This window comes from Rutidosis leptorrhynchoides, chromosome 9, assembly GCF_046630445.1.
Source record: "Rutidosis leptorrhynchoides isolate AG116_Rl617_1_P2 chromosome 9, CSIRO_AGI_Rlap_v1, whole genome shotgun sequence".
Classification (NCBI taxonomy): domain Eukaryota; kingdom Viridiplantae; phylum Streptophyta; class Magnoliopsida; order Asterales; family Asteraceae; genus Rutidosis; species Rutidosis leptorrhynchoides.
This window is the reverse complement of record NC_092341.1, coordinates 309,623,449-309,646,617: the sequence shown is the minus strand read 5'-3', so window position 1 is coordinate 309,646,617 and position 23,169 is coordinate 309,623,449. Positions and strand designations below refer to the sequence as shown.

General features: G+C 31.7%; 1 protein-coding gene across 2 annotated transcripts; it reads right to left on the bottom strand.

The window, feature by feature from the left end:
- Positions 1-7,359: 7,359 nt before the first annotated feature.
- Positions 7,360-13,339, bottom strand: LOC139867424 (calcium-dependent protein kinase 1-like). Of its 2 annotated transcripts, none has more exons than XM_071855789.1 (8): positions 13,185-13,339; positions 11,656-12,543; positions 10,923-11,066; positions 9,903-10,055; positions 9,280-9,395; positions 8,950-9,117; positions 8,288-8,509; positions 7,360-7,591 (listed from the first exon to the last, which is right to left on the bottom strand). In XM_071855789.1, exons 2-8 carry the CDS (start codon positions 12,437-12,439, stop codon positions 7,472-7,474), a joined length of 1,707 nt encoding a protein of 568 aa, XP_071711890.1. In that variant the 5' UTR covers positions 12,440-12,543; positions 13,185-13,339; the 3' UTR covers positions 7,360-7,471. The 2 variants fall into 2 exon arrangements, with proteins under 2 accessions (XP_071711890.1, XP_071711891.1); XM_071855790.1 differs by having other exon boundaries at positions 11,656-12,519; positions 13,185-13,335.
- Between the last annotated feature and the right edge of the window lie 9,830 nt (positions 13,340-23,169).

Here is a 23,169-nt window from a genome sequence, read left to right as displayed (position 1 = left end):
GATAAAATGCACTTCGTTGAAGAACCTATAGAAATCATGGAAGGAGAGGTCAAACAAACGCGTAAAAGCAACATACCTATCATTAAAGTCTGTTGGAATTCGCGTAGAGGCCCCGAATATACCTGGGAACGCAAAGACCATATGAAACGGAAATATCTCCATCTCTTCTCAACTGCTGATGCATCCGAGAAGTCTACCTAAAACTTCGGGACGAAGTTTTTATTAACGGGGAGGTACTATAACAACCCTCACTTTTTGACTTCTGAAATTACTGAAATGACCCTAGGGTTTACTGTCTGACTATACGTATTAATTATTTAAGGGTTGTTATATACACAATCAATTTAACGTTGACCAAATAATAAACTTTTATTCGACACTCACTGCTAATTAAAATTTATGCATTTCAATAATATTATTTATAACTATTAATCTATAAGTAATAAATAAAAAGTGACATTTATATAAATAATAAAACAATTGGAAACTAAATAAAAATAAATACAAGTCATGAATTAGTAAAAAGAAAATAATACTTATCATGTAGTAAATGTAAAAATAATAATAAACATAATAATAATAATAATAATAATAATAATAATAATAATAATAATAATAATAATAATAATAATAATAATAATAATAATAATAATAATAATAATAATAATAATAATAATAATAGTAATAATAATGAGACTAAAGAATCTTAAACAATTACATCCTTATGTTGACTAAAAATAAAGTATAAACTAGTACATCCTTATGTTGACTAATTATAAACTAGTACCACCTTTTGTTGACTAAAAATTATAAAACAAAATAAAATCATTAATTAGAATATCCTTATGTTGACTAACACTCTAATACTTGCACTATATAAACACACCTAGACTCCTAGTTTCTCATTCACAAATCACACCAAAATCCTCTCTCAAAAACAATCTCTCCCTCTCCCTCTCTTGTGGTATTCGGATCTTCAAGCTTGTTCTTCGTGTTCTTCAAGAATCTTCAAGGAGTTCTTCAAGATTTTTAAGGCTTTGATCTTCCATCTTCATCGTGTTCATCTTTTCTTTGTTAATTATCTTGAATCTTCAAAGGTATAACATAAACCCTAAACTATTTACATAAACTTTAATCTTTGTTAATTCATATTCATATTATAAACTTGTTATTCATAAGTATATACATAAACACTCCTAGATTTATATATACATATATACATGTAAAAAAAAATATTTTTATGTATATATACGAATTATATATACATATACATATTAAAACCTTAAACCCTAATACTACTTATACTAGTACTTAACATGTATACACTATTACTATTACTAGCACCTATAACCTACTACTTATATTGTAGCACAAAAAACATTTTGGGATATGTATTAGAGATGTATAGATCTTCGAACTTTCTTGACGAATGGTTTCTACGAGATTCTAGGCAGAGGGTTTGGATTTTCGATTTAAAGGGTCCTATGGCTCAAGCCCCTAGATCTAAATTAGCCATTCGAAGGGAAATGGGTGATTGGAAGCTTATCTAATACGGCAAGTATCCTAAAATAAAAAACACTCATAAAAGTAGAAACTCTCTAGTCATAGAAACTTAGTAAAATAAGAAACTTTCTAAAAATGGAAACTTTATAAAAATAGTAACTTACTAGGAATAGAAACTTAGTAAAACAAACTATACTTAAACACATACTTAAACTTAAACATGGGCAAAACACTTAACTACTCTTAAATGTCAATAGGTTGACTTTCCTGCTCACTCGTTCAACTCTTTATTCCGAAGAATAACTCTCTCTCTACTTACTAAGGTGACTTTCATAGCCCCACTCTTATTGCTATAGCACTTTTTATACTTACTGGGGTGAGACACATGCTGTTTTTATACTTTAAACAACTTAGACACAAGTACGAACCTAAACTGTACTATGACTAGCTTATGCTACTAAGACCCCACAGTGATATTTTTTAATTGCTTTCAGGATAAGGCATTCTTAATTATTGGGGGTAGGCCTATCGGGTGTAACGTCCCCGATACATTTGACCGTGATGTCTTTGTATTACTTAATAATGATTTAAACATGGTGATAAGGTACTGCCAACTTATCATCGGGGCAACAAAACAAACGTTTAGTCTAAAATATCACGAATCAGTACTACTTTTGGATCTGCGAGATCTACTTTTTGATCCTGCGGGAGATCAACTTTACAACTAAATCTTGTGGTCTAAAAACAACGATAACTACTTTTGTTAAACCTATGAACTTCACTCAACCTTTTTGGTTGACACTTTAGCATGTTTTGTCTCAGGTGCTGTTTGATTCAAGCTTTCTTATCTACTACTTATGTGATGCTACTTGGACTTAGGATCAAGAGATATCGCATTTATTACTTCTGCATATGAACAATTACTTTATCGTTATTTCCATTATTGTAACGACATTTCATTTTTCGCTGTGTACTCAATAAAGTTAAATTTTCTCATTTAGTATTGTTCTCGTATTATAATATGTTGGTTTATTTGATATTAGTAACGTTTCTTCCAGACCCTATTGGGAGGACGTTACACTTCGGTATTGAATACAATTGCCTAAGAATGCGAGTATCTTCGCGTTTATTATGAGGTAGGAAGTAGGATGGACTCAAGATGCAAATTTTATCTGTTTAGGTTAGCATATCTATATTACCAGACCCATATAGAACCATATATATATATATTGTATAAACGAATGTGTAATCTTATGTTATGTGACACAAAGCACTGAAATCTTTAGATGTGTATTTATATTTTTGTGCAGATAATTTGTATAGCTGTGCACAGTGAGTAGTTCTATTCATTGCTAAACCATTTTTATTTCTCAATTGGGTCTTCAAACTATGTTAATGCTTGCTCACCAAGATGTTCAACCAATACTCACACCAATAACACGAAAGGTATGTATCTACATTTTAAGAAATTATTATTGTTTTTAGTCATTGCTTCATTAACTGAAGCGCCTTATACTCAACAATACATGAAACTTAGTAACTGTAGTCTCATGCCATATATTCAACATGTATGTGTCTGAAATTAGTTTTAAGAATATCACTAACGATTGAGTACTTGATGCTTACTTTCACACACTCTTCTTGAGCTTACTTTTGTAAAATAGGGTTGTGTTGCTCCTTTAATGTGGTCATTACTGAAGACATTAATTGTATCTCTCTAATTATTCTTTTAATATGAGTTCAAACCCCATCATGAAGAATGGGGTAAATATAATCAAACCTAAGGTATCAAGTGTACATTCATTAACATCCCTAAATTAATATTTTATACATTTGTTCATTAACATCCCTAAATTAAGATATTGTACATTTGCTATCAAGTGTATGTAGCTTTTTAAGAACTTCGATCTCATTAGTCATTACCACCGAGATTTTTTTATATATATAATAGTTAGTATTTAACACCACGACTTAGCACATTGATGAAATCACAACTAAATTTAATGTTTGTTTTTAACTGTCGTCTAACGTATGGGCTCATACTATATTTTTTTTTATGCTTCAAGGTAATTTTTTAGGTGTATGTTTTTTTTTTTTTTGACTAACGTGTATTTTGTTAAATAGGGCATCAAAATTTGGTAATTTGATATATTTTGGATATTATGGTTTTTTCTGTTGTGTCACGAGTGTAGGTGGTTTATATCTTTTGTTAAACTTAAAGATGTTTTGTTTGTGTACAGTGACATTTCATGGAACCATGACTTTGAGTTTGTGAACATAGCAATGGAAGTGCTTCAAGATGATTTTCTTAAGATTTTTGATCTGTATGTCTCTTTTTTGGGTGTTTGTTACTTTATGGATGCTCGCTGAATGTGGGTTTGTTGATGGGGATTGTTGCTTAAGATTTTTGAAATGTGTGATATTTGTAAATATTGGGTATGATCTTAATTATTGCATACGTTAGTAAAATAAATCTGATGGCGGGTACAAACAGACTAAATAGTATGAGTAACAAGCATTGTCTTCCGGGTGAGAAAGATTATTGCATATTATGCTTTAACGTAAACTTGCATGCCTATACTTAGATCATCCTGTACAGGTAAAGTTGCTTTTTAGTTTCGGGTAAGATTTATTCTATTTCTTTCTATTTAATGCGTTTCTTTTTTGTATGTTCATTTGTGTTGAAACTCTCTATGGGTTTTCAAATTGCATCATCCTCATTTATGTCTTTTAGTTATTCTTTTGGAAGTCGCCTTATTAAAGAGGCCACTTCGTTCTTTTCAAGTTATATGTGTAGAGGATGACAGCTGCTGATCAAGAGAAAAAAATGACGGCAGTGATTGATGCTACAGAAGCAGTCAACTTCAACGTCTTTACCATATGCTTTTAATCAGTGTATGTTACTCCGTAGTAAGTAGCAGGTGTTGTGAAGGTAAAATCCGTTGTATAGTTTTTTACGTGTTATTATGTATCAACTGTAGGTTGCTAACAATGTACGACTTTATGAGCGTAATATGTAACATTAGAATAGGTACGCAAATATGATGGCATTTATGACATGACAAAGGATAGAGGTCATGATTGATCATAAGATACATCAACGACAAGATGGATGTCACAAGCTTGCTGTTAAGTTAGTTTCTTTATCTACATGTTATACTGCAATTTTCATATATAGGCAGAATAAACAATTAAATTGTCAGATTTAGTATCCTTAATCTATGTTTTTGTGTAAAACAAATTGTGATATTGTCTTTATCATACCATTAATTGATATAACATTATACGTTTCCAGTTTGTTTGATAAGAGTCGTCGTGCAACGCACGGGCTCTTAAAAGCTAGTGTATATATATATATATAAATATATAGGGGCATGATCAATGGGGAAGTAACTAATCGGGGGGGAAGCGGGGAGAAGCAAAATAAAAAATTTCGTTTTTTTGGAATTTATTTTTTCAGGCATCAAAATCACACGAAAATATGAACATTTAAAAAAGAGACTTCGTAATGAATGTTATTATTTTGGCGGGTAAACGATCGACAAAAATAACATTCAAGATAATATTGTTCGTGAAGAATGTGAACGTTTTTTTTTTCATGTTTTGTGAAGCAAAAATTAGCCCGATTTAGAGTTTAGGGTTTAGGGTTTAGGGTTTGGTGTTTTGGGTTTATTCCATAAACCCAAAACACCAAACCCTAAACCCTAAACTTTAAACCGTTCGTGTTAAAAACTCAATCTAAATCCTAAATCTAAACCTTAAATCTAAACTCTAAACCCTAAATTTCTAAACCCTAATATCTAAAACCTCAACATACGCTCGAAAAACACGATAATTGTTATATATTACTTCTTCAAGCGTTTTTCCGCCAAAATAAAAACATTTACCACAAAGTGTCTTTATTAAATGTTCATATTTTCATCCAATCTATAATGTTCGTGAACAAAGTTTTTTCAAAAAACGAAAAAAAAAAATTGTTTCCCCCCGATTGGTTACTTCCCCCTTGATCCTACCACTATATATATATATATATATATATATATATATATAGTGAAAGGATCCAGAGAAAATTAAGGGTGAAAGAGAACACATAGAACTCACAGATTTAGCTCAATCTGCACACAGATTGGCTCAATCTGCACCACAGATTGAGTTTAGTCTGTGAGTTCTCTCATACCCTTGATTCTCTCTGGATCTTCACCCTATATATATATATATATATATATCCTGAGGATCCAGTGAGAACTTTTTTAGTGTGAGAACTCTAGGAATTCCAAAAACACTCAACATACAGTAAAATTCGAGCAAAAAAGGTGCACGGACGAGCAAAAAAAGAATTCAAGCAAAAATCAAAAACAAGGACGAACAAAAAATTCATAGTCGAGCAAAAAAAAAAATCGAATTTCAAAATGTAGAACACATTTTTGTTCGAATATCAGCATTTTTGTTCGACTACCCGTGTGTTCTACATTTTTTTGTTCGACTATCAAAAATGTAAAACACAAAATTGTTCGCCCGCTTTTTTTATTCGAATATCACTTTTTTGTTCGCCCTTGTCCCATTTTTTTGCTCGAATTGCTCTTTTTTTGTTCGTCCGTGTCCCATTTTTGCTCGATTTCCCTTTTTTTTGCTCGAATTTCGCTTTTTTGCTCGAATTTCAGTGTATTTTTGAGTTCTCATGGTTCCCACACAAAAAAATTCTCATTTGATCCCTCTACTCTATATATATATATATATATATATATATATATATATATATATATATATATATATATAGTCATAATCAAGAGGAAAACACTTTTTTGGGGGGAAGTAAATTTTTTTCGTTTTTTTCAAAAAAAATAAATTCAGACATCAAGTTTAGGTGAAAATATGAACATTTAAAAAAGATACTTTGTGATGAATGTTATTATTTATGCGGGAAAACGATCGAAGAAATAATTGATAACATTCATCATGTGTAATGTTATTCCTAATAATATTTTTGGAACGTTGTTTTCTTTCATCTTATATGAAGTTTTTTTTTTTCCAAAATTTAGCCCGATTTAGAGTTTAGGGTTTAGGGTGTAGTTTTGGGTTTAGTCCTTAAACCCAAAACCCTATAAACCCTAAACTTTAAACCGTTCGTGTTAAAAATTCAATCTAAACCCTAATTTCTAAATCCTAAATCCTAATTTCTAAACCCTAAACCCTAATTTTCTAAACCCTAAATCCTAATAGCTAAACCCTAATTTTTAACCCCCTAATTTCTAAACTCTAATTATTAAACCTTAATTTTTAAACCTTAAAAAAAACTCAGAAACATAATATTACACATGATGCATGTTTTAATTTTTCTCTTCGAGCGTTTTTCCGCCAAAATAATAACATTCATCACAAAGTGTCTTTTTTAAATATTCATATTTTATGTGATTTTGATGTCTGGAAAAAAAAAAATAAAAAAAAAAACCGAAAAAAATTTATTTCCCCTACTTCTCCCCAAAAAAATGTTTCCCTCTTGATTAAATCTCTCTCTCTCTCTCTCTCTATATATATATATATATATATATATATATATATATATATATATATATATATATATATATATATATATATATATATATATATAGCCATGTTAAGCCTTTTTTTAACTGCAAACTAGCTAGACATTATAAAATTCCGTTATAATGTTTATTAATATTAATAATCTAGTTTTCCATTCTTGATATGATCATATGATCACATTGTGATATAACTTTATCCGTTGTCGTTCATTCTGAATACAATATACCCATGAGAAATGTATTTTTCTTTGAAATAAAGGGTTATAAGGAACCCATAAACCACATCGTAGTATAGAAAATAAAGTTTGCTGAATAAGTTAAGTTCAACCTCAAAATTGAAACGCAAACTCAATAAAAGTGTGGTTCTACGGTTCTGTAAAAGAACTGAGACCGAAAAACAGAACATGAAAAAAAAAATGATATATTCAAATTTTAAATGCTTCTCTGAACTTGATACTGAAACTATTGTCTAGGCTCTTCTTTGGGGCCGAAGCGGTATTTCCTTGCATCATGGCAACAAACTCGTTGTAGTCTATCCGTCCATCCTGTGTAAAGAAAAAAAGTCAAGAAAATGAACATGTTTACGGTTAAAGGTGGCAATATTGACCCATTTACCTATGTATGGGTGAACTTGGGTTATGTTTTACCACTAATGTGTAGAAAAAAAACTTCCCTTGAAACAAAATGGGTTGAAAGTTGCCCAAATTAGTTTTAGCCCTTTAGGGAATAATTAGGGTATAAATACAATGTACTTCGAATAATACCATTAATATTAGTATGTTCAAGTTTTAGTAACTATTGCAGTAAATTTTCAATTTTACAATAGTAGCAACATAACTCTAACAGTTAACCTTATGGTTGTTTCTGATTGGTAAAACTATATATAAAGTATGATGCTATTTTTCTATATTTGGTTTGTGCAAAACTGGGTTAATATTAATGCATAGAACCTCTTAAGAGATCGTATCAAGAATAAAAAACTACATTAATAAACGATATAATGGAATTTAGAGAAGAACAAAAAAAGAAAAAGACAAGAAGTGTTTCGTTTCAACCTGTAAAAACTTACCTGTTTTGAAATGATAACCACCCCGCCCATTTTGCCACCTTTAGTTACAATCGAAATCAAACATAACCCAAATATTCCCATAAACAAGTAGATAGGTAGATATTACTGGTTTACCACCTGAATACAAGACCATTTTAATACCATTAATATTAAAATGTAGATAAGAACTTACATTGTCTTGGTCTACATCTTGAATCAATTCTTCAAAACGAGCATCTATGCCAAACTCGTCACATGCTTGCTGAAGTTCATCAGCAGTTATATAACCACTTCCATCTTTATCAAAATATGAAAAAGCAGCAAATAGATGATCTTCTCTTTCGATTTTATTCAGATGCAACGTTGCAGCAACAAACTCACCATAATCTATGGTTCCACTATTATCTACATCTGCCTATTTTTCAAATAAAAGGCCCATGATTAATGTTCAAACCCTATCCGAAAAGTTTCAAGTTTTCAACTTTAAAAGTTTCTAAATGTATATGTATATATATACATATACATTTAGCCCAGTGGTTGGGGCCCTGAGTTCCATGCAAGAGGTCTCAGGTTCGAATCCTGTCTAGGACGAATATTTAGTGGTGGCCAGGTAATAATCCTGTTGGGCTGCGAACATCAGAGTATGGGGTCGGATTACTCGCCCTCTCGGGTAGCGCGAACAAGGAAAACCTTCTACCTTTTACCCTTCTACCCTTTTTAAATGTAGATGTATATAAAGTTGAAATGAAGGTCACGGTTTATGGTCCACAATTTTAAGAAATGCTATTCAGATTAAAAAAAAGCAACGCTATAAATCCGTGAAATTAATAGAAATGTCTTCGATTAAAAGCTTACTGCTTGCATGAGATCATAGATTTCTGACTCCTTAAGGTTAGCACCAACTCTTTTTAATCCAGCCTTAAGTTCGTCAAAAGTAATTTGACCACTGTTGTCTGTATCGATCATTTGAAACATTTGTTTTAGCCCGGCTATTTCTTCTTCAGACATGCTCTCTGCTATGACCTGCAATAAAAAAAAATTAAAAAATTGGACGCCAGCATCGTTATGAGTTACAGTGAATAGGTATGAATCAAATTATCGTTTTACTGAGCATTTTTTAGAATTTTGTTTACTTTATTGCTAAATGGAAAACTTAGTCTGCGGGGCCACAAAAGTCAAACTTACTCTAAGAGCCATTTTCTTTAGCTTGTTCATGGCTGAAAATTGTTTCATTCGACTTAGAACTGCAGAGTCAAGAGGCTTGTCAGGAGCCACACCCTCAACTTGAACCCATGGATGGCCTGTAAAAAAATTCAAATAATTTGTTAACGTTTTCTAATCGTAAGAGTTTTTTTATTTAAATGTAAAAAAACTAACTTACGGCTCTATTGAGTCGACAACAATCGTCAATTTATTGGCGACTTGACTGACTCTTAGAGCCTAAATTAAATTCCAGGCAGGAGTTAAAACCCATGGAAATTTGATTCTACCATTTTCATGGCGTCTAATTATTTTTATTTTATTATTTTTATTTCTTTTTAAACTTTTTCCTACTTAAAGGCCGGAGGTCCTCTCGGAAGCAATCTCTTTATCCGTCGAATAGAGAGAGGGATGACTTCCTCTACTTTTGAGAGTGTTTCACTCTGGGTGAAGAAATGACTTGTCTTTATTCTCGGATAGGGGAAGGATTGTCTACATCTCACCTCCCCCATACACCACTTATGTGGTATTGGGTTTTGTTGTTGTTGTTGTTGTTGTTAGTTATAAGGTATTTAAAAAGAAAATATCTATAAATTGTAAGCACTCACATAAGACTTCATGTGCAGTCAATCTTTTTTTTGGGTCTCGAACAAGCATTCTTCTAACAAGATCTTTCGCTCCTTCAGAAATACTTGGCCATGGATCACTTGAGAAATCAAGATCACCTTGCAGGACTTGTTCAAATATCCCTTGCTCCGTTTCTATATACCCGTAAACCCATAATAACCAAGTTATATCGAAAAGAAAAATTAGAATATGTACAGTAATTATATCACATGTAGGTATAGATATGGCCCCCTTGGTCTATTACATTTACCCTTTTTGCTAAATTTATATACTCCGTAGTTAATATTACCTATTTGTCCAACCATTATGAGATAGCCTAGTGATTAAGGTCATGATATCTTCACATGACTACATGAGGCCTTAGGTTCAAACCTCACTAGATATTTTGGGGTGGCTGGGAAAGGGTCGGAAATAGTGGATAACCCGTTAAGCCGCGTACATCTGAGTAAAAATACTCGCATCCCCGGCAGTGGAGAATCTAGGATGAAACTTCAATGGGGTCATAATTTTTTTTTACAAAGTATCCTTCATTATTAGTACTGTTTACCTTCAAAAAATCATAAATTCTACAAATATATGGGGTCTCATAGTTAAATTTAGCGGTGTCCTATACGATTTTAGGGGTATTAAACAAATACAATTTAAAATTAGTGGGGTCATGGGACCCCATGACCCCTAGTGTACATTCGCCACTAATCCCCGGGTAACCTAAACAGGGAAAACCTTATCCATTTACCCGTTTACCTATTTGTCCATTGTCCTCCATTGTCATCATTACATAATACTTATTTTGTCATACTTGTAGGGTAAGGGTATCACATCTAATCAAAAGATACTGCAACTAAGTTTCTTCTTGATCCAACATTTTGTCTACTTACTAATAGGTACTACGTATAAGATATTTAACACTACCAGTTAAATAACTGAAAGAACTGCTTTCATATAAAAAACATAAATAAAATATATAAGATATAAAATAAAATAAAATAAAAAATACAGACCAGCCCAGAAAGGAGGTACTCCACTCAATAGGATGTAAACGATTACACCAGCACTCCAAACATCTGCTTCAGGACCATAACGTTTTTTCAAGACTTCTGGTGCAACATAATACGGGCTGCCAACCACATCATTGAAAGTTTCACCTAAAAAAACAAAACAGTTATTCGAAACAGACAAAAGTATGCACAAATTCAAAAGAATTACTCATCTCGGAGCAATACAATCAGTTTATGTGAAAATGGGTTGACTTTTTCTATTTTAATACTAAAATGGGTCGACTTGACTGACTCTTAGAGCCTAAATTAAATTTCAGGCAGGATTTCAAACCCATGGAAATTTGATTATACCATTTTCATGGCGTCTATTATTATTTTTATTTTAGTATTTTTTTTTTTTTTTAAACTTTTTCCTACTTAAAGGTCGGAGGTCCTATCGGAAGCAATCTCTTTATCCGTCGAATAAAGATAGGGATGGCTTTCTCTACTCTTGAGAGTGTTTCACTCTGGGTGGAGAAATGACTTGTCTTTATTCTCGAATAGGGGAATGATTGTCTACATCTCACCTCCCCATACACCACTCATGTGGTATTGGGTTTTGTTGTTGTAACAGGATTTGTTTAGATATGTGTTTCATGATCATAAGTTTCTAGCTATAAGCATCGTCTGTTTATTCAAATCTGATTCTTCAAAATGCTATAAATTTAAACAAGAATAACTCAAACTCAAAGTATACCTGGCTTGAAGAAAACGGATAATCCAAAATCAATAGTTTTAAGAAGTGAATCTTCTTTCTTATCAACAAGCAAGAAATTTTCGGGCTTTAAATCCCGATGAATCACCCCTAAAGAATGACACGTCTCTACAACTCCAACAATCGTTCTTGTAAGCTCGGATGCCTTTTTTTCAGTATAATGTCCACGTTGAATAATCCTATCGAAAAGCTCACCACCCGCACACAATTCCATAACAACATGAACCGCTATTGCATCCTCATAAGCTCCTTTAATTGCTATAACATTTGGGTGGCCCGCCAAATGATGCATTATTTGAATTTCCCGTCTCACATCCTCAACGTCCTCGTCGGTCAACAACTTTCTCTTTGCAATCGATTTGCACGCGTAATGAATGCCTGTAGCTTTTTCTATACAAAGAAAAGTTGTACCAAATTGCCCTTGTCCTAATTTCTTTCCCATAGTGAAAAACTCTTTCAAAGTCCCGGTTTTTCTTTGTAAAACGGAATCTGTACGAAGCCCGGCACTTGATACCCTTTTCATTTCCGGAACCTTTTTGGGTTTCACGGGTTGTTCTTCTTTCTTCTTTTCGGGTTTTGGGATTGTCATTTGTTCAGGTGGTTTGTTTTGAACGGGTAAAGGGGATTCGGGTCGTTTGCTATGAGTTGACGATTCTCCGTTAGGGGTCGTTGGAATATCTTCAGGTGGGGTCCTCCACATTGCAGCTGAAACCGACTGAATAAATCCATTCTTCGAAATATTTGGTCCAACACAAGTGTTCCCCATGGTGCCTCAATCACTTCTCAAGATTCAAGATACCTCTTCTTTCCACTTTTTAACATAAAGATCCAATTTTTCCACCAAGTCTGCTCAAAAGATCCAAAATTTCACTATAGAAACCCAAAGTAAACAAAGTCAAACCCACTTTAATTCACTCCAAGATTGTCAAAAGAAGATCAAAATGTTAACTTCTCAAACATAGAGATCCAACCTTTCACCAAATTATTTGCATAATCAACCAAAGATCTAGACTTTAACAAACACCCAAGAAAAGAAAGTCAAACCCACTTCTATACACTCCAGGATTATCAAAACAATATCATAAGTTTAGCTTCTCAAACATAAAGATCCAATCTTTCACCTACCTTTTAGCTCAATTAAATAAAGATCTAAACTTTATCAAAAACCCATCAAATTAAAGTCAAGCTCACTTCAATTGACTCTAAGGTAATCATCAAAACAACATCATAATTATACTACCAATAACTAAGCAATATTAACTGAGCTACAAATTTAATTCAGATTCTACAAACTTTACAAATTAATCACTTTCATAACTGAAGAGCAACAAACATTATATATAAATACACACATACATAAATTGAAAGCAAAATGGCTAGAGATTAAATGAAAAAGGTAATCAAAAGTCAAACAAATTGAAATGTTGAAGTAAAAGGAAGTGGTCAAAGCATCTAAAAAATCGAAAAAGAGTTGAGAGATCTTGAAAAGAATAAGACAAATGGATACTTACCAGTTAGCAGATACCCATGGATGATGCAAAGGAGTGGGACAGAGATGTTGAATTAGTCCTAAGCTTTATTTATTCTATTTTTTATTATATTATGAGTTTTGATTAGTTCAAAGGAATGAATGAGGAAACATACAAACGTTAAGACATCTTGGATAATACGTAGTAATAACTTTTGTACAGATTTAAAAGATATGTATAGATATAGAAGATATGTATAAATTTAGATTAGACTTGTTTGTTAACACCATCAACCTTTGATTCACAGGACCCGATAAACACGGTAGCACCAATCCTCCCGAAATTGGCGTCTGATTCTTTAATAAATACTGTCTCACCACAAATGTCAAACAGTTACTATTTTGAAATAACCGATTTTCACTTTGTATTTATAACTAATTAGAAACGATTATTATAGAGAAATGAGATTTTAATTGTTAAAGAATAAGAATAAAGTTACTAAAATTTTCTAATTTGTATCCAAAAGTAAGTGACGCTTGTAACAGCAATTCAATGGTAATGATAATGCGAATGAGCTATCAATCTCATGCCAATTAATTGGCACCATTTACAGTAACTTGTTAATCCTTAATCAATTCTTATCACATTTGATCACGAGGTCAAACATATATTTTTTGTTGTATTTTGTGTATAAAAATTTGTAGATTGTATTTATTAATTAATATAATGGATCATGTTAATTTAAAGAAATGTGTGATGGTTGGGAATAAGATGTGACGAGTTAGACGAGTTGTATCGGAGGGGGTACAAACCCGTTGTATCCCATGTGGCAGCACCAAAAAGCCACCCAACCACCGTATAGCGGCGTTGCCGGCCGGCGTTGGAAAGGGTCCGACGGCTTGATCAACGCAGGTTTCGGCCACGTGGCAGAGGGTGAGTGGGTGAAAAATTTGTTCGTTGGGATAGACTGTTTGAATAATAAAAAAAATTAAATTAATTTATTTTTACTTATTTATATCCCCATTTTACTCACCAAAAAACACACAATATTCAACACTTTAACTTCAAACACTCTCTATTTCATCTCATTTTTTAAAAAAATGTCTAACACTCCAAACACTCAACACAATGAAAATCTTGATGATCCCGATACACCACTATCAAATACTGAAATACTCGTCCGATATCAAATCTATTGGTGTTCGGGAGTGCTAATAGTCACGGGTTAAACCGACCTCTTCAAACACAAAGTCCACAACAACATGCTAACATCACAAGAAATTTATTTAGGCTAAACAAACAATTGTCGCCGTTAACTTATGAACAACAACAATGAGCCTATTTTCAACAACAACAAATGTTTCAAAACCAACCACATCAACAAATGTTCCAAAGCCAACCATAATAACAACGATTGTTCCAATGACAACAACAACAAATGTTTCAAACCCAACAATCAACTTCTCAAACGCAATCGCAAGAGCAACAATCGCATGAACCTCGGGCTACTCCCAAACACGCAAAAAAGATGAAAGGTAATAATTTATCTATAGTTAATATTAAAATCCTATAATGATGATGTCATTATTAAACTAATTTCTTTGTTAAGAAAAATTTAAAAAAAATAAAATAAAATCTAAGCATGGTGGGTGATGTCATTAATTTAAATAATTTTGAATTAAAATTAAATCTTATTAATTAATTATTATTATTAAATTTTATTAATAATTACTTTAATTATTAAATTAAATAATTTTGAATTATTTTAATTAATTATTTTAATTTGAGTACGAGAAGGTATAAAAGCTAGGCAGAAGGAAACCAATTCTAAATTTATATTTTAATATACACTTTTAAAATAAAATGGCAACCAATATTATCTCTTATAATTGGATGTGAATTGTTTAATATGCATTTTAGGTGTTTGATGAAATGTTCAGCTGACGAGTTTCTTAGTCGGACTTTGTGATTTCACGGGTCATTAAACTAAAGAACTTTAGCATTTACGTTCACTTAATACCTAAAACATATTATTAAACTGTTTCGTTTAAAAAAACTCGTGGTTCCACGGGTCATTAAAGTAAAGAACTTTAGCATTTACGTTCACTTAATACCTAAAACATATTATTAAATTGTTTCGTTTAAACAAACTCGTGGTTCCACGGGTCATTTCACTAGTTTATTTATATTTTACTAATATATATATATATATATATATATATATATATATATATATATATATATATATATATATGTGAAATGTCCCGTTCATATTGATTATAAACGTTCCATATTAATTGATTTCATCGCGAGGTTTTGACCTCTATATGAGACGTTTTTCAAAGACTGCATTCATTTTAAAAACAACCATAACCTTTATTTTATCTATAAAGGTTTAAAAAGCATTACATAGATTATCAAATAATGATAATCTAAAATATACCGTTTACACACGACCATTACATAATGGTTTACAATAAGAATATATTACATCAAGAATAAGTTTCTTGAATGCAGTTTTTGCATAATATCATACAAGCATGGACTCAAAATCTTGTCCTTATTTTAGTATGCAACAGCGGAAGCTCTTAATAATCACCTGAGAATAAACATCCTTAAAACGTCAACAAAAATGTTGGTGAGTTATAGGTTTAACCTATATATTATCAAATCATAATAATAGACCACAAGATTTCATATTTCAATATACATCCCATACATAGAGATAAAAATCATTCATATGGTGAACACCTGGTAACCGACATTAACAAGATGCATATAAGAATATCCCCTATCATTCCGGGAAATCCTTCGGACATGATAAAAACGAATTCGAAGTACTAAAGCATCAGGTACTTTGGATGGGGTTCGTTAGGCCCAATAGATCTATCTTTAGAATTCGCGTCAATTAGTAGATCGGTTTACTAATTCTTAGGTTACCAAGCAAAAGGGGCATATTCGGCTTCAATCATTCACCCATATAATGTAGTTTCAATTACTTGTGTCTATTTCGTAAAACATTTATAAAACTGCATGTATTCTCATCCCGAAATATTAGATTTTTAAAAGTGGGACTATAACTCACTTTCACAGATTTTTACTTCGTCGGAAAGTAAGACTTGGCCACTGGTCGATTCACGAACCTATAACAAATATGAACATATATATCAAAGTATGTTCAAAATATATTTACAACACTTTTAATACATTTTGATGTTTTAAGTTTATTAAGTCAACTGTCCTCGTTAGTAACCTACAATTAGTTGTCCATAGTTAGATGTACAGAAATAAATTGATATATATATTATCTTGAATCAATCCACGACCCAGTGTATATACATCTCAGGCTAGATCACAACTCAAAGTATATATATTTTTGGAATCAACCTCAACCCTGTATAGCTAACTCCAATATTACTGCATATAGAGTGTCTATGGTTGTTCCAAATAATATATATATAGATGGGTCGATATGATATGTCAAAACATTTGCATACGTGTCTATGGTATCCCAAGATTACATAATATATTAGAATACATGTATACTACAATATAAGTTAGCTAGGATATGATTAATATAGATTTGTTACCAATTTTCATGTAGCTACAACAAGCAAAAATATCCAATCTTGTTTTACCCATAACTTCTTCGTTTTAAATTCGTTTTGAGTGAATCAAATTGCTATGGTTTCATATTGAACTCTATTTTATGAATCTAAATAGAAAAAGTATAGGTTTATAGTCGGAAATATAAGTTACAAGTCATTTTTGTAAGAGGTAGTCGTTTCAGTCGAAAGAACGACGTCTTGATGACCATTTTGAAAAACATACTTCCATTTTGAGTTTAACCATGATTTTTGGATATAGTTTCATGTTCATAAGAAAAATCATTTTCCCAGAAGAACAACTTTTAAATCAAAGTTTATCATAGTTTTTAATTATCAAACCCAAAACAGCCCGCGGTGTTACTACGACGGCGTATATCCGGTTTTACGGTGTTTTTCGTGTTTTCCGGTTTTAAATCATTAAGTTAGCATATCATATAGATATAGAACATGTGTTTAGTTGATTTTAAAAGTCAAGTTAGAAGGATTAACTTTTGTTTGCGAACAAGTTTAGAATTAACTAAACTATGTTCTAGTGATTACAAGTTTAAACCTTCGAATAAGGTAGTTTTATATATATGAATCGAATGATATTATGAACATCATTACTACTTCAGGTTTTGTGGATAAACCTACTGGAAATGAGAAAAATAGATCTAGCTTCAAAGGATCATTGGATGGCTTGAAAGTTCTTGAAGCAAAATCATGACACCAAAACAAATTCAAGTAAGATTTTCACTCGAAATAAGATTGTTAAAGTTATAGAAATTGAATCAAAGTTTGAATATGAGTATTAACTTGTATTAGAAATATATCTTACTGTAAATAAGAAAGATTTCTTGAGGTTGGATGATCACTTTACAAGATTGGAAGTAAGCTAGCAAACTTGGAAGTATTCTTGATTTTATGAAACTAGAACTTATAGAATTTATGAAGAACACTTAGAACTTGAAGATAGAACTTGAGAGAGATCAATTAGATGTAAAAAACTGAAAAATGAAAGTGTTTGTAGGTGTTTTTGGTCATTGGTATATGGGATAGATATAAAGGATGTGTAATTTTGTTTACTTGTAAATAAGTCATGAATGATTACTAATATTTTTGTAATTTTATGAGATATTTCATGCTAGTTGCCAAATGATAGTTCCCACATGCGTTAGGTGACTCACATGGGCTGCTAAGAGCTGATCATTGGAGTATATATACCAATAGTACATACATCTAAAAGCTGTGTATTGTACGAGTACGAATACGGGTGCATACGAGTAGAATTGTTTATGAAACTGAACGAGGATGTAATTGTAAGCATTTTTGGTAAGTAGAAGTATTTTGATAAGTGTCTTGAAGTCTTTCAAAAGTGTATGAATACATATTAAAACACTACATGTATATACATTTTAACTGAGTCGTTAAATCATCGTTAGTCGTTACATGTAAATGTTGTTTTGAAACCTTTAGGTTAACGATCTTGTTAAATGTTGTTAACCCATTGTTTATTATATCTAAAGAGATGTTAAATTATTACATTATCATGATATTATGATATATTAATATATCTTAGTATGATATATATATACAGTTAAATGTTGTTACTGTAGTGACCCGAACTTTTCCATGTTTATATATATTAATTGATATTGATATTTACATGATTAAATGTTTCCAACATGTTAAGCAATCAAACTTGTAAAGACTTGATTAATTGAAATATGTTTCATATAGACAATTGACCACCCAAGTTGACCGGTGATTCACGAACGTTAAAACTTGTAAAAACTATATGATGACATATATATGGATATATATATAGTTAACATGATACTATGATAAGTAAACATATCATTAAGTATATTAACAATGAACTACATATGTAAAAACAAGACTACTAACTTAATGATTTTTAAACGAGACATATATGTAACGATTATCGTTGTAAAGACATTTAATGTATATATATCATATTAAGAGATATTCATACATGATAATATCATGATAATATAATAATTTAAAATCTCATTTGATATTATAAACATTGGGTTAACAACATTTAACAAGATCGTTAACCTAAAGGTTTCAAAACAACACTTACATGTAACGACTAACGATGACTTAACGACTCAGTTAAAATGTATATACATGTAGTGTTTTAATATGTATTTATACACTTTTGAAAGACTTCAATACACTTATCAAAATACTTCTACTTAATAAAAATGCTTACAATTACATCCTCGTTCAGTTTCATCAACAATTCTACTCGTATGCACCCGTATTCGTACTCGTACAATACACAGCTTTTAGATGTATGTACTATTGGTATATACACTCCAATGATCAGCTCTTAGCAGCCCATGTGAGTCACCTAACATATGTGGAAACCATCATTTGGCAACTAGCATGAAATATCTCATAAAATTACAAAAATATGAGTAATCATTCATGACTTATTTACATGAAAACAAAATTACATATCCTTTATATCTAATCCATACACCAACGACCAAAAACACCTACAAACACTTTCATTCTTCAATTTTCTTCATATAATTGATCTCTCTCAAGTTCTATCTTCAAGTTCTAAGTTTTCTTCATATATTCTACAAGTTCTAGTTACATAAAATCAAGAATACTTTCAAGTTTGCTAGCTCACTTCCAATCTTGTAAGGTGATCATCCAACCTCAAGAAATCTTTGTTTCTTACAGTAGGTTATCATTCTAATACAAGGTAATAATCATATTCAAACTTTGGTTCAATTTCTATAACTATAACAATCTTATTTCAAGTGATGATCTTACTTGAACTTGTTTTCGTGTCATGATTCTGCTTCAAGAACTTCGAGCCATCCAAGGATCCTTTGAAGCTAGATCCATTTTTTTCTTTTCCAGTAGGTTTATCCAAGGAACTTAAGGTCGTAATGATGTTCATAACATCATTCGATTCATACATATAAAGCTATCTTATTCGAAGGTTTAAACTTGTAATCACTAGAACATAGTTTAGTTAATTCTAAACTTGTTCGCAAACAAAAGTTAATCCTTCTAACTTGACTTTTAAAATCAACTAAACACATGTTCTATATCTATATGATATGCTAACTTAATGATTTAAAACCTGGAAACACGAAAAACACCGTAAAACCGGATTTACACCGTCGTAGTAACACCGCGGGCTGTTTTGGGTTAGTTAATTAAAAACTATGATAAACTTTGATTTAAAAGTTGTTATTCTGAGAAAATTATTGTTATTATGAACATGAAACTATATCCAAAAATTATGGTTAAACTCAAAGTGGAAGTATGTTTTCTAAAATGGTCATCTAGACGTCGTTCTTTCGACTGAAATGACTACCTTTACAAAAACGACTTGTAACTTATTTTTCCGACTATAAACCTATACTTTTTCTGTTTAGATTCATAAAATAGAGTTCAATATGAAACCATAGCAATTTTATTCACTCAAAACGGATTTAAAATGAAGAAGTTATGGGTAAAACAAGATTGGATAATTTTTCTCATTTTAGCTACGTGAAAATTGGTAACAAATCTATTCCAACCATAACTTAATAAACTTGTATTGTATATTATGTAATCTTGAGATACCATAGACACGTATACAATGTTTCGACCTATCATGTCGACACATCTATATATATTTCGGAACAACCGACACTCTATATGTGAATGTTGGAGTTAGCTATACAGGGTTGAGGTTGATTCCAAAATATATATAGTTTGAGTTGTGATCAATACTGAGATACGTATACACTGGGTCGTGGATTGATTCAAGATAATATTTATCGATTTATTTCTATACATCTAACTGTGGACAACTAGTTTTAAGTTACTAACGAGGACAGCTGACTTAATAAACTTAAAACATCAAAATATATTAAAAGTGTTGTAAATATATTTTGAACATACTTTGATATATATGTATATATTGTTATAGGTTCGTGAATCAACCAGTGGCCAAGTATTACTTCCCGACGAAGTAAAAATCTGTGAAAGTGAGTTATAGTCCCACTTTTAAAATCTAATATTTTTGGGATGAGAATACATGCAGGTTTTATAAATGATTTACAAAATAGACACAAGTACGTGAAACTACATTCTATGGTTGAATTATCGAAATCGAATATGCCCCTTTTTATTAAGTCTGGTAATCTAAGAATTAGGGAACAGACACCCTAATTGACGCGAATCCTAAAGATAGATCTATTGGGCCTAACAAACCCCATCCAAAGTACCGGATGCTTTAGTACTTCGAAATTTATATCATATCCGAAGGGTGTCCCGGAATGATGGGGATATTCTTATATATGCATCTTGTTAATGTCGGTTACCAGGTGTTCACCATATGAATGATTTTTATCTCTATGTATGGGATGTGTATTGAAATATGAAATCTTGTGGTCTATTATTATGATTTGATATATATAGTGAAAAACCTATAACTCACCAACATTTTTGTTGACGTTTTAAGCATGTTTATTCTCAGGTGATTATTAAGAGCTTCCGATGTAGCATACTTAAATAAGGACAAGATTTGGAGTCCATGCTTGTATGATATTGTGTAAAAACTGCATTCAAGAAACTTATTTTGTTGTAACATATTTGTATTGTAAACCATTATGTAATGGTCGTGTGTAAACAGGATATTTTAGATTATCATTATTTGATAATCTACGTAAAGCTTTTTAAACCTTTATTGATGAAATAAAGGTTATGGTTTGTTTTAAAATGAATGCAGTCTTTGAAAAACGTCTCATATAGAGGTCAAAACCTCGCAACGAAATCAATTAATATGGAACGTTTTAATCAATAAGAACGGGACATTTCAGTTGGTATCCGAGCGTTGGTCTTAGAGAACCAGAATTTTGCATTAGTGTGTCTTATCGAGTTTGTTAGGATGCATTAGTGAGTCTGGACTTCGACCGTGTTTACTTGAAAAATGATTGCTTAACAAATTTTGTTGGAAACTATATATTTTTAACATGTGAATATTATGTGATATATTAATCTCTTAACGCGTTTGATATTATGTGATAGATGTCTACCTCTAGAACAAGTCCCATTGACTCACCTAATAATAATGAAGAGTCAAATGTAAATTGGAATGATTCGTGGACTGATTCACAAGTTCCCGAAGAGGAACCGGAAGAAGAGTCGGAACCAGAAGAAGAATCGGAACCGGAAGAAGAATCGGAACCGGATGAAGAAATAGAACCGGTGGGGGAAATAATAAAACGGTTAAGTAAAAGAAAATCCTCAACCAACCGACCAAGGTTAATTATGGTCAATGGTGTTTCCGCTAAGGAAGCAAAATATTGGGAGGATTACCAATTCTCAGATGAATCGGATTCCGACGAGAATTCCGATGATGTTATAGAAATTACCCCAACTGAATTTAAAAAGGCAAAAGAAAATAATAAGGGAAAGGGCATAAAAATAGAGAAATCTAATTCCAACCCCGATGAACTTTATATGTATCGTCAACCCCCGAAGTCCTTAAGTTGTAATAATGACCCGGGAACCTCTAAACCACCAGGTTTTTCTAAACCAATGTGGATAACGACGGCTCGTATTAGGGGAACATCATATATCCCTAGAAACTTGGCAAAACGAACCAAAACCGAAGAAGAAGAAACAAGCGAGTCGAAATAAGATAGTTGTATTCGTGTGGTATAATATATGTAATATAGTGTGCTTATGCTTTATGATATATGTAAAAATTGCTTGTATTAATAAGTATTTTTTTTTTATGAATCTAACTCTTGTCTATTTTACAGTATAAAAACACAAAATGGATAAACAACCCAATATTTTAAGAGACCTACCCAGAGACATGATTGATGAAATCTTGTCTAGAGTCGGTCAGAATTCTTCGGCACAACTATTTAAGGCGAGATCAGTTTGTAAGACATTCGAAGAACGTTCCAAGAATGCCTTGGTTTATAAAAGGCTTTCGTTCGAAAGATGGGGGATATCACATTGGGAAATCCATAAGTTACGATGTGTTTACTTTGACGCATATATTGCGGGGAACCCAAATGCTATTTTACGCAATGGGTTAAGAAATTATTTTGACTCAATATATCCGAATATTGGACTTCGTGATTTAGAAAAAGCGGCTAACATGCAACATAAAGAAGCATGTTATGCTTACGGATTAGTAATGTTCGCTTCTCACCAAAGTGAGAACAAGAACATCGGGCTACAACTATTAAATAAAACGTTCCCACAAGTGACGGAGTCGGTAATTGGGGTAAGAAATAAGGTTTTTAGATTTTTACGGGACTGTTGGACATTACGTAACCCTCGTCCCTTTGACGATGTTACAACACGCTGTCTTATCAACGGCCATATCGGTTATGTTCCACAAGACCAAGGATGGGAAGTAGTCCTAGTAAAACCAGAATGCA